This window comes from Procambarus clarkii, chromosome 62 (assembly GCF_040958095.1).
Source record: "Procambarus clarkii isolate CNS0578487 chromosome 62, FALCON_Pclarkii_2.0, whole genome shotgun sequence".
NCBI classification, from domain to species: domain Eukaryota; kingdom Metazoa; phylum Arthropoda; class Malacostraca; order Decapoda; family Cambaridae; genus Procambarus; species Procambarus clarkii.
In genome coordinates, this window is record NC_091211.1 from 7665748 (window position 1) to 7678948 (window position 13201).

Here is a 13201-nt window from a genome sequence, read left to right on the forward strand (position 1 = left end):
CATTTAACATTTAGGCTAGTTGTCGTTAGGCCGTAGAACAAACAAATAAATCCCGTACGTGTCTTGAGTAATTTTACAATCTAAATAGATGATTATTTGCATTATTTCTCTATAGAAGGAATTTACAGTGCTTGAATATAAATTGCACAGATATTGGCTGAAATTTCCTACAGTTATCCTCATGATTTAGGATTTATTTGTAGTTACTTATTATGTAGAAAATTTCTACAATGTAATTGCCTTTCAGTCCCAAGGCGACGCCAACCGAGGTGCTAGGCTTCCCACCGTTCCGTGCAACAATTTGCCCTATGCAAAACGTCGTCGGTGGAGCGTAGCAACTGATTGCACCTCACTAGATTTACAGCTAAGCTGTCCCTTTTTTATCTGTAGCAATAACTCTGTAATTACAGTAGTGATCTCTCAAAGAGATCAATTACACTAACCCATTGATTTACTGATACTGTTCAACATTTCAGTAATATATTGAGGAGCATTTACCTACAATTAATATTATATAATCAACCTTATTTACTTTCATATTTTATTTACTCTGGTGAAGAACCAGCACCAGAATAATGCTAGGCATGTATTAATCTTTTAGCATGTAACCCCCAATTTTGTGTAAGTTAATTTGACTCTATTTATATCAGAAATACAGTTTCACTAAGATCCATAGGACACTAGTTCTTGGGATCAGTTTTTTCCATTGCTTTATTTTGTTTTCCACTTTTTCTCAAAAAGTGGTGGTCCTTCATAGCTATCGAAGTATATATTTAATTATTAGTTATTGGAGTCAGGTTTTCCCCCACAATTGTTTTTGACAACAGGAAACGTAGTCAGCTATTGAGTATTGTTAATTTTCTTATGGATATCTGTTTTATGTAATTACCTTCTACCATCAACACGGTAAAGGAATGAGTATTAGTGTGTATTCTTTAGGAATACTCACTATGCTAAAGACATGTATACAACGCTTACAGGCATTTATAAATGTGGATTCACCTAACCCTGAAATTTACCTAACCGTAATCGTAGAGAGGACGATGAATAGAGTAGGGTGATTGCTGCCTAACTCCATCTATTAGTTGTCTCCCCGGTCTGCTATCTTCTCTCTGGATTATTGTAGGCCCCTCAAACAACTTTATGCTCGAAGTCAAATTCACCTGAATGTTGATTACTGGTATCTACTTTTCAGTGAGCATGGCCTCTAGTGTACCAGGTCTCCTGCATTCGTTGATGAATGTGATTATTGTTGTGTCCTTCACTAAGTCCTGGCGACTTTAGATGCTGTTGGGGAATGTTCCATACTACCTCCTCCTTGTAAATTAATTGTTAGACATCAATTCAGAGTAATACTCTGAATAAACATCATTCATAAAAGAAGTATTAAGTCTGCATACATAAACAATGCTCTGTTGTTTCATGTTATGGCCTCAATTCATCTTATAGATTTTTCATACATCTGGGTTTTTTTTACTGAAGTCATCTTTTGTATCTGATCTCACACACATGATGCCTAACATTAATCTTACTTTTCGGCACTCATTCTCAACTTAACCAACATGAATCTCAGTACTGGCTTTGTTGCCGTTGAGTCTTGCTTATCTCGGTATATACCTAAATATTCTATCCTTAATCTGACTTGTAATAGCCCCTCTAGGCTATAGATGGGATTTCCTTTTACCACCTTTTATTCTAGAGGGGATAAATATGAGCTTTGCTTCTCTTAAGCCCTTCCTTTCTTTCTACTATGTCCCTCCTTCTATTGTCATTATTTCCCTCGCTCGCTTTACCATTTGGCCTTACCTTGCAATGATTCCGGGGATCAATATACCTCTCTGACCAGGCCTCCTCAGTCTTTATTCCTGTTTTTATATTTGAACCATATTCCTATATGTGTCAACCTTCTTGGATTTTAACTCATTCTCTTATGAAATATATTGAATTATTTTACTTCTTTTTCATTACATGACTTGAATATTGCTTAAGATGGAGTGAAACTGAACTTCCTTTGTTTTCCCATTTGTTGGTTGTGTGTCTAAATTTAAGTTATATTATTGGCATTTAATTGTTTTTAATTATTATATTTTTCCTATAGCAAAAGTTATATATATTAATAGAAATTCAATACATATTATATTTTAATTATTGTCTGTTCCAGTATCATTTGTATGATAACGAGAAAAAGATTGCAAAAAAATAGTTTCAGAAAAATACATATTTTTGTTATAAAACTATAACATATTATAATGTTATAAACTCAAATTTAAAAGTCTTTAGAATGCTATAATATGACATTACAAAACATTAATATATATTCTTACTTTAATGTTTAAATAACGTAATTTACAACATAATAAAAATCAATATATATCGCTTTTAATATGTTTTAAAACGTAAAAATGTTTAAAGGGTACTTATTCAGCACACAACAAAATCATGACCCTTTATGTCTTCTGGTTTCTGTCCTACCCCAAGTACTCCCATCTATTTCAATGTACACTCATGTTCTCCCATGTATATGCATGTACTACAGTGTCAATCATACATGCACAGAAGTCAGGTCACATAACCTATGGCTCCAGATAATACTTAGCATTACCAGATATTGCTAAGCAGTGTAAATATTTGCTTGATAGCTAAAGAAGACTATAAAATTACTTACCACGTGCATCTTGAACGTTGACATTACTCCCAGCTTTGATCAATGTATTAATACAATCTATGCAACAAGATTCGGAGACAGCAACTTCCAGTGGTGTGGTAACTGTTGAAGATATATTAAGATTGTAAAAGAATGAGGGAAATATGAGAATGTTTCGGAAGTTTTAGTTATTATTATTTTTAATTCTTATATAAAAAATCTGGCGTGTTTTCCACACTGAAATACAACACATTCTTTAATGTTGTGGTGTTCTTTGTACTATTATATATGTACTCCGCAGAAAAGTAAAGTCAGGGAATGCTCCATTTTTTACGCCCATATCAACCCACCGTCAGGCTATCTATATACAGGGAACCTACTATCAGGCTGTCTATGCACAGGCAACCCACCATCAAGCTACCTGTCATCAGGCTACCCACCATCAGGCTACCTATCATCAGGTAGACCACACGCAGCCAAACTTGAACTAAGGACGGCTTCTAGTACTCTGGCTTCATCCAGAAAGCAATAGGCTTAGTGACTCTCAATAACAGACTGTCAGGAGAGCCAGCAAAAAGTTATCTGTATCTCCCATTGAATGGGAATGATAAAAAGTTATATTGTAAATACCGTAATGTGGAAATTGGTTTAAATCATCTACAGAGGGAAAAAATATAAAATTGCGGGAATGAGAACCTGCAGGCAAGGGAAAAATATTGCTATTTCATAAAAATATTTTCCTCCTCCTCTGGTCCTTCATCCAGGTATTATGCAGTAACAACTTCAATTATTCTCGTGGAATACATAAAAAAAGTTTAGATAAGATGTATCCCACCCATTCTCTCTAGAACACCATCTTGAGGTTATCTTGAGATGATTTCGGGGCTTTAGTGTCCCCGCGGCCCGGTCCTCGACCAGGCCTCCACCCCCAGGAAGCAGCCCGTGACAGCTGACTAACACCCAGGTACCTATTTTACTGCTAGGTAACAGGGGCATAGGGTGAAAGAAACTCTGCCCATTGTTTCTCGCCGGCGCCTGGGATCGAACCCAGGACCACAGGATCACAAGTCCCGCGTGCTGTCCACTCGGCCGATCGGACCATGGTTAGATAAATTTCCCGGTTCCCATTTTCTGCATAGAACACCAAGATTAGATACGTTTCCTGGCACCCATTCTCCGTATAGAACACCAACGTTAGATCAATTTCATGGTTCCCATTCTCTGTACAGAACACTAACCAGTATAGAACATCAAGGTTAGATGTTTCCTGTTCCCATTCTCCGTATAGAACACCAAGATTTGATCAGTTTTCTGGTTCCCATTCTCTGTATAGAACACGAAGGCTAGATCAGTTTCCTGGTTCCAATTCTCTCTATAGAACACGAAGGTTAGATCAGTTTTCTGGCACCCATTCTCTCATTAGAACATTATACTTAGATCAGTTGCTTGACATCCATTCTCTATAGTACACCACGTTTAGGTTGGTTGTTTGCACCCCATTGCATATAGGACACCTGCAATTAATAAAGTCTGTCCAACCTGTGGCTGCTGCTTGCAGTTAGTCACCCACGTGAAGCTCTGTTGGTCTGAGTACACAATGACTGATTCAGTTTCTCGACATCGATTGCTCTAATTGTACTTACTTACAATTTTTTTAATTTTGCTATAATTGTAATTTTAATGTATTTTATCGTACATAGAATAACAGTCACCAGATGGCAATTGAACAGTTTTGAAACAGTAGTCGATATCCATCAATCATTGGTTATGTACGCTTTCTATACCTTAAGCTCAATACATTCAATACTGTAATACTTACGTATATTAGGAAGTCTAACTTCGATGTTGGCGCCAAAATCAACAAGTGTCTGCACAACAGATGGTATTCCAAGTTGGCAGGCATAAACCAACAGCGTTAGACTAGCTGAGAATAAAGATAATAATAATCATCGCATAAGGTTTGATTACATATTGCGGTCAGTAGTTTATCCTGCAGCAGCACTTCTCATACTATATTGATTTTAATATGGTCGGAAAAACATGCTTAATATTAAAATTCGTGCAAATGATTTCTCCCATTCTAAAAATAACACAGATATAACACATGTATCTCAGATATAACATGTAGCTGCGATGTAACATATGTATCTCAGATATAACACATGTATCTCAGATGTAACACATGTATCTCAGATGTAACTGAACTACATTTAGGTATTTCTGAATAGAAGATAATTTTCTAATATAAGGAATATTATTATATCAATAGAGACGCAGACGATGAGTCACAATAACGTGGCTTAAGATATGAGAACTAAACCTCACACTAGAAGATGAGGAGACGATGACGTTTTGCTCCGTCCTGGACCAGTATCAAGTCGTGTGTGTCGACTTGATAATGGTCCAGGACAGACCGAAACGTTGTTGTCTCCTCATCTTCTGTTGTCAATAGAGACATTGCTTTTATTATTAAATATTAATGAAACCTTTAAGCTTCGACTTACTGGAGGATTCAGTCCATAAAGCTAGAGCTGGGTTTTTCTTAATGAGTTCCACTGCAACCGAAGCATCAGTGGTTGACATTGCTGTTACAACTGCTTGTGCTATTAAATAAAGAATAATGTCAAGAAGAATTTCTTTGAAAAGTTTGTACCTAAATTTTTATAATTATTGATAAAGATGCTGTTTATTATTATTAACTTTATAATTTAAATTTGTATTATAAATAAAAATATGGACACTAAATGCATGCATGTATGACATTCTAGTTTCTTATGGATGGTATAAGAATGTGGGACTTACTGTCTTTCATTCTCTTGTATGTTATTTATTGTAATACCATAATGTTGTTGTTGACTGAGGAGCCACGACGATCGATGGATCAAGGATGGGATCTCTACAGCCTTTTTCGGGCTGGAGACATGCCCAGTGAGGCAAATGATAAGGCAAATAATTTCATAACGGACTTCTTCATCTCTTGCACCTGCCTCATTGAAGGTAACAGGAGCAGTGAGGCTGGGAATTTGCAACTCATACACGGTACTTTGTAGTTTGAAATGAGCACTATAAAACCTTAGGCAGGGGAGGAGTACTGCAGTATCCTCCTGGTTTGGACACCACTAACAGTAGGGTGAATCTACCAACCGTAGACGATGTAGATGTGTCCGTCAGGCTGGAGCTCTCAATCCGGAAGAGAGAGAGGGCTACGTCGAGACGAGAATGGTGATGGGCCCGCGGACGTCGGGAGCCTCTTAGTGGCTTGCTAGAGAAAAGGACCAACGGGCCGGCACCATCTTCACTTCCCATACCGCTAGGCAAGCTTCACAAAGCTGCGGGAAAGTTTTTTTTAAGGTCCAGAGTTTCTTGTGTAAGGTCCTGAAGACAATGCGCTATCTCCTTTTCCTTCATGCCTTCATTTGCCTTACAAGCCTCACTTCACGCCGAACCGAGCTCCAGCAGGCCGTCTCGCCATTCTGTCCTAGCTGCTGTGTTAGTTAGTTCATTGCTATTAATCACGACATGTGACAGAACCCATAGAAGAGAGGCAAACCAAATTTGGGATCCTGAGCATGACAGCAGCTTCCCGCGGATCTGTTACAAATCATGATGTTGGATAAACAGACGCAGAGATGATATCAGGTGTAGGGCCGTAACAGAGCTCATGTGTTGAAGTCATCCAAAACTTGGCAGGTATCCTGTGCACCAAGCCTTAGCGGCTTGGTGCCTTCTTTTGATAATTAGTTACTTGGCAGGTATCCGGAAACTGGCCAAATTAGTGGGCAAACTGTCTAGCCGTTACTGGTAAACAAGGGTTATAAAGAACTCCAATACTGCCCCACACATGGAAGAGGGCACCCTCACCACCATGAACTCCAGATGCCCAACCGAGAAAGTGCAAAGCTGGAGCAAACAACTGGGGACTGAGTCCCTGACCAAGAAGGCAAACTCCCCTCCACCCCGCACTGGTTGATCTCACAGAGTCGCACGACCAACAATGACGAGCTAGCAAGAAAGTTGTAAAGGAATTGTGTCTTCTCAAAAAGGGAACGGGCATTCCAAAACACAGTATTCTCAGGACGGGAAATAACTTTCTGACCACCAAGACCCAGACATAACCAAAGAAAAAAAAACAGAAAATACCATACAACTTTTATACATCGTATGCAAAACGTGGGGTATCAATTAAAGACAATCCAAGGGCTGCTGAGTGGAGCATGCCTTTGCTGATGAGAGTGGTGGTTGGTTTGAAAACCCTCCTGCCAGGACATGCGAATGACAGGTGCTGCACGCTGGGTCACGTGTTACTCTGATGGAACAATTTCCTGGGAAGGCTCCTGGGGGGAGGGGGGGCGGCAGACGATCATTATGGGTATCTGATGGACTGGAACCTCCTGGCCGATGGTTGTGTAGACGACGTCGGTGCTAGCTCCTCTTAGGAGAAGCAGGAAGGTGATGAGTGCCGGGACTCCAGCTGAAACTAGGCGTCCATGTCTGAATATGTGGTAGAGTTCTCAACTATGTCGAAGCAATGCAATGGGAAAAACTGAATAGCGGCCTGGACATATGAGGCATGCAGCTAGGATAGGCAACAGTCAGGTAGACCCGACCTCAGGGAAGTAGGAGTCAAGAAGAAACGGTAGGCTGATTGAAGGCATGAAGTTTCTGGAATAGCTCCTGTCAAAAGATTTATTGATCATCCCTCTGATTTGTGGTTCATCATCCCTCTGATTTGTGGTTAATGTCCAACTTGAGAGCCTCAAGGTTTACCACAGCAACTCTTAGATGAGACCTTGTGAGGACCGAGACATTAAAATGGATAAACGATTCTTAGCGAAGCATTTATTCATTTCCTTAGCTAACATGGCCGGTAGTGTGACCTTCATGTAACATCCAAAGAAGAGTTCACCACACGAATTGCCCAGCATTCCATGCAGTGTTGCACAGTATTTTCTGAGAAAATCATACACACCATGTTTCTTGGATCGTCCTTCTACATGAGCACAGCCTATCGTTTTCATGAGGGGTTGCGTGATCCGCGCTCACTTCTCCATTTGCATATGGATGTAGTGACATCACATGGCGTTTTTTAATCAAATATGCTCAGCAATGTTGGTGAAGTCTTGTCCAATGAATGACGGTTCATTGTCACTCTTGACAACTTCTGGAATGGCAAAACTTGAAAAGATGTTGGTGAGTTTTAGGATGACAGCCTTTTCACATGTGGAAGTGATGATTTCAACGTCTGAGTAATGCGAGTGAAAATCAACGACTACCATCAGGTATTCTCCAGTTGGTGACGGTCTACAAAAGTCTGTCGATACTTCCTTTCATGGTGCAGTAGGTAGTGATGAAGGTTATAGAGGTGCTGTCTTGAGGTATCTACTGCAGCTTGGCAAAGGCATGTCATTTGCTTGACGATCAATGCCAGGAAACCGCACCTTCTCCTGCACCAGCGGATTGGTTCTTGCTAGGCCTTGGTGTTCTTGATGTACAAGCTTCAGAGAACACTGCTGGAGAACTGCTGGAATGAAGATACGAGTACCTCGCAGCAAGGTGTCACGCTGTTGTGAATCACTTAATTTTGCCTGGATAAATTCAGGTGTATCGATTCAGAATTGACACTTCTGAAGGTGGGATGCATGGAAAAATTTTCTTGGCCACTGCATCCACTGTTGCTAATGTAGTTGGATTCCTCTAGAGTCGCAATACGGATCTCATCAAGAGAGAGTCTTAGGGATTCTGTATTCACAGGTTACAAAATGTACATATTCCTCGGCAACTTGCTGATGCTTGGTGATAGTGAACCTGTTGGCAGAATGTCGACTGAAGTAATCAGCGGGATTGCCTGTACCCGGCTTGTACTTCATGGTAAGGTTGAATGGTTGCAGACATCTCTCAATGAAAGCTGGTGGTTTGGACTTCGGATTATTGAAGATGGTCTCCAACGGCTTGTGGTCAGTGACTGTAGTGGTGAAAGATGCCTAAGCCGATACAAATTGAAGTGTTCACAGCCCCATACAAGAGCAAGAGCTTACTTCTCTGTTTGATTGAATCGTTGTTTACCATGGGTGAGGAAACGGATGGCGTAGGCAATTACTACTCTGGAATCTGATTGACTAGGTTTGTGTTGTGCTAAAATAGCACCTAAACCAACAGGACTGACATCCACTGTAAGTTTAATATCCAGTGATGGGTCAAAGTAGGGAGTATTCGCATTCTTTACAAGTAAATCTTTCACAGTAATTCAATTTCTTTCTTTATTAGGTTCCCAATACCCCTCCCATGGGCGGTGAAGGAAAGGGTTACAGAGGCACATAATTGGTTCGGGAATTGTACCCCATAGTTAATTTAGCTAAGCAAGTAACAATCTTTGAAGCTAGTTAGTAGTAGTATGCTTCCATCAGTCTCAGGAGACTATGGAGTTGCGCTCTGGTTGTCGGTCTGGAGTGACCTCTCCAGGGCGCATACCCAGGGTAGATAAATATGGAGAAAAAGGCGTTACCCAAGCAGCACGCCCCCCCCCCCCTCCCTCTTTAGCACGGTGCCGAAGTCTCCAATGGAAAGGCAATCGCCAATACGACTGGTTCCAGCACCGTCGCAGGAACTGTGAGCTCCAGAGTTGACCTTGAAGTTGGTGAAGGAAGGCACAGGGACTCCACCCGGAGAGCGCAGTGGTCGGGGCCGGATAAGAACCTCCCCATCAAGGGCAAGAAAGACCCCAGCCTCCTGAAGCAGAGCTTGTGCCACACGAGCCCCAGGAGGTGGACGTCCCAGACCAACGTCTATGGGTTCCAGACAGAGATCGTCACAGCCCTCTTTCACCCGAGGCCGACTTCCTTCAAGACTAAGCAGAAGGAAGAGTGATAATTGTTAAATACAACAATTATTATTAAAATAATAATTATAATATTTTAATAGTTACACAATTGTAAATGTTACATAGACATGTACACATATAAACAATCATTTACACAAATTCAACAGTAACTATACAAAGCAATTTACATCTATGGTGAGTCAAACAGTTACTAGTCTTGCTCCACACCCACCCAACGGGGCAGCAGCTTTACAGTCATGCATCAGCTTTTGAAGCATGCATTAGCTACAGTAAGCAGATTTGGGATATTTCAATAGGATTCTCGGCAGCACATCATTGTGAGTGAAGTACGTACACATTTCTTGGAGCCCATTGATGGTGTTATCTCTGAATTCCGTGATTTGTTCACATTCCATTGTATCACAGCAAAATCATTTTGCTTGATATTCCTCGAGTACCATGATATATTTATCTTCAGGAGCTCACGTAGAGGTTTGATAATGTTAACAAAATCTGGAATGACAACAGTAGTGTGCCATTCCTGGAAAACTAACTTCAGTGGATGTTAAAAAAAAGGGCAACATTCTTGATATCAGCAACTATCTTAGTATCCGAAGAAAGGTTTTTGGGACTAAGAACATTTTCAAGGAACTAAAATTTGATGGTGATCGAAGTTCCACTTTTCTTCCATGAGATTCTCTTCTCATAAGTGTTGCAATGTTGCACGAAGGGCTTTTCAAGTTTAGCTTGGGTACGGCTATAAACAATGATGTCAGGGAAAATCCATAGGAGCCGTGATGAGGATTCAAACCTATGTGGTGGGTATTTCCACTCACACGCCCCAGACAACCAGGCCACGACATGGTCAAAAGGATTGCACCCAGGTGTTCTACTGAACACACGAGATTTTCCTGCGGATTCCACTGAAACCGGACCAGGATTTTCAAACAATTCTCAATGCACTCTGGCTCAGTCACCAGCGTTAGCCTGAGCCTCATTGGAAACCTTCGGAAACCCTCTTGTGTTCAGTACAACTCCAGTTTGCAATCCTTTCGACCATGTCGTGGCCTGGTTGTCTATGACGAGTGCGTGGGAATACTCATCACATAGGTTCGAATGCTCATCATGGCTTCAAAGGATTTTCTCATTAACACATCACGTTAGTGTGATTACTCTTTGTAATGAAAGAGGAGCGTCTGAAGTAAAACATTCCTGGATGACGGAGCCAGAGTACATGGGGGCGATTGTGTGAAAATTCTTCATTCGGCTTCAGGGGCCATCTCCCCCAAAATAAAAATTTGTTGTAGGGTATTCATAATTTATTATCCTGATACATGTGAAAGGTGCTGCACATAGGCCAAGTTTCAGCATCTCAGCCTAAATAGAGACGGAGAAAAAAAAAAACAGAAAAAAAGACGAATTTTTCAAAATGTTCAAAAAATTTCACAGCCCACAATTGTGAACCAAAATCATTTATAAGACACTCAGCTATGACCTTACTATATAATAAAGATTTGCATGTGACATTATTATCCCAGATGTATTTAGTGCAATAATACAGATTTTATAAAAGTTTCACAAAAACGTATGCAAAAAAATGAGGTGTATCATTATTTATAAAATCAATAAATCTACTTAGACAAGAATAATGACATGCGTTTATAGAGGTGAATTTTCTACATATAATGTGCAAGTTTCATGTAAATAGAATAATAAATAAAGGCTGTGAAATTTTATCTAGTATTAAAAGTTGGAGTTGCGTAGCGCGCTCTCAAAGTCTACTGAACCTGCGGTCACTCGTGAGTGGTGATTTACGCATTGCGGCCAGCTCGTATGGAGAGCTCGCATGCATCTAGCTGTCAATGCTTCTCTCTTGTTCGTTTGGTAAGTCATATTGCAGTACAAATAGCTAAAAATCCAAAAATAGCATGTTCTGGGAGATATTGTGTGAGCGCGTCAGCGTACATCCTCTCTCCATGAGAGACACGCAGTCACTGACTGCACCACCCTCGTGTCAGACCATATGTTGTGTTGCCATATGGTTAGTTTATATTCATTTTATGCATAACATGTTATTTTCAACGCTATTACGAAAAATAAGACATCTACAACGTAAGATACAATACCCCGCGGCGTACTCACGGCGCGAGGACCAGATTCACGAAAGTTGCAGCGGGAAATTTGACTCTAATTACGTTATTTTTTAAGATATCATTAAACGGTTTGGACCACAGTGTTGCCAGAACGTTGTAGTATTTTTCGTAATTTTTCGTAAATATTCCATTTTTCATCGGACTTTCGGTGACATGGCCCCTTCAGTGGAAGCCTAATGAAACCCTCGTGTGCTCAGTAGAACTCCAGGATACAATCCATTTTGAACATGTCGTGGCCTGGGACGTGTGCGTGGAAATACACACCACATAGGTTTGAATCCTCATCACGGCTCCTAAATATTAACTCCTACGGAGATAAAAGATGAGCTGTAGATAGGCTAAGAGAGGCAGGCCGCTGTAGTGAAGCTAAGAAAGGGAACCAGATGAAGTGAAGCTAAGAGAGGGAGCCAGCTATGGTGAAGCTAAGAGAGGGAGACAGCTGTGGTGAAGCTAATAGAGGGAGACAGCTGTAGTGAAGCTAAGAGAGGGTGGCAGCTATGGTAAAGCTAAGAGAGGAAGACAGCTGTGGCGAAGCTAAGAGAAGGAAGCAGCTGTAGTGAAGCTAAGAGAGGGAGGTAACTATGAGGAAGCAAGGAGGGGGAGACAGCTATGGTGAAGCTAAGAGAGGAAGGCCGCTGTAGTGAAGCTAAGATAAGGAAGCAGCTGTAGTGAAGCTAAGATAGGGAGGTAACTGTGATGAAGCAAGGAGGGGGAGACAGCTATGGTAAAGCTAAGAGAGGAAGACAGCTGTGGCGAAGCTAAGAGAAGGAAGCAGCTGTAGTGAAGCTAAGAGAGGAAGACAGCTGTGGTGAAGCTAAGAGAGGGAAGCAGCTGTAGTGAAGCTAAGAGAGGAAGACAGCTGTGGTGAAGCTAAGAGAGGGAAGCAGCTGTAGTGAAGCTAAGAGAGGAAGACAGCTGTGGTGAAGCTAAGAGAGGGAGGCAGCAGTAGTGAAGCTAAGAGGGGAAGGCCCCTGTAGTGAAGCTAAGATAAGGAAGCAGCTGTAGTGAAGCTAAGATAAGGAAGCAGCTGTAGTGAAGCTAAGATAGGGAGACAGCAGCAATGAAGCTAAGAGAGAAAGGCAGCTGTAGTGAAGCTAAGAGTATTTGAGTGTTTACCGTCAGCATTAATATCAGCGTGGGCGTGCAGGATGTGCACCGTCAGGGCCGCCACCACCAGCAACACAGTCTTCCCACCCATCCTCATCTGCAGGAATAACAACAAATTATTACAAAATAATTCAATCTCCATTTAATTTATGGTTTAGATATACTGATGATATATTCTTCCTCTTCTCTAATTTTCATATACTTCTCACTCATACATAAATTATATAATATATATATATATATTATATATATATATATATATATATATATATATATATATATATATATATATATATATATATATATATATATATATATATATATATATATATATGTCGTACCTAGTAGCCAGAACTCACTTCTCAGCCTACTATGCAAGGCCCGATTTGAATAATAAGCCAAGTTTTACTGAAATAATATATTTTCTCTAATTTTTTTCTTATGAAATGATAAAGCTACCCATTTCATTATGTATGAGGT

The 13201-nt window shown here is 40.4% G+C and overlaps 1 protein-coding gene across 1 annotated transcript in view; it reads right to left on the reverse strand.

Annotated features, from left to right (window-relative positions):
• LOC138354257 (ankyrin repeat domain-containing protein 61-like) overlaps positions 1–12815 on the reverse strand; it is an 85436-nt gene extending 72621 nt beyond the window's left edge. The window contains exons 1-4 of the mRNA XM_069308167.1: positions 12731–12815; positions 5149–5247; positions 4464–4568; positions 2666–2767 (exon numbers count right to left, since the gene is read on the reverse strand). Of these exons, the coding sequence (XP_069164268.1) occupies positions 2666–2767; positions 4464–4568; positions 5149–5247; positions 12731–12812 (388 nt within the window). The 5' untranslated portion in view covers positions 12813–12815. The remainder of the gene's footprint in view (positions 1–2665; positions 2768–4463; positions 4569–5148; positions 5248–12730) is intronic.
• Between the last annotated feature and the right edge of the window lie 386 nt (positions 12816–13201).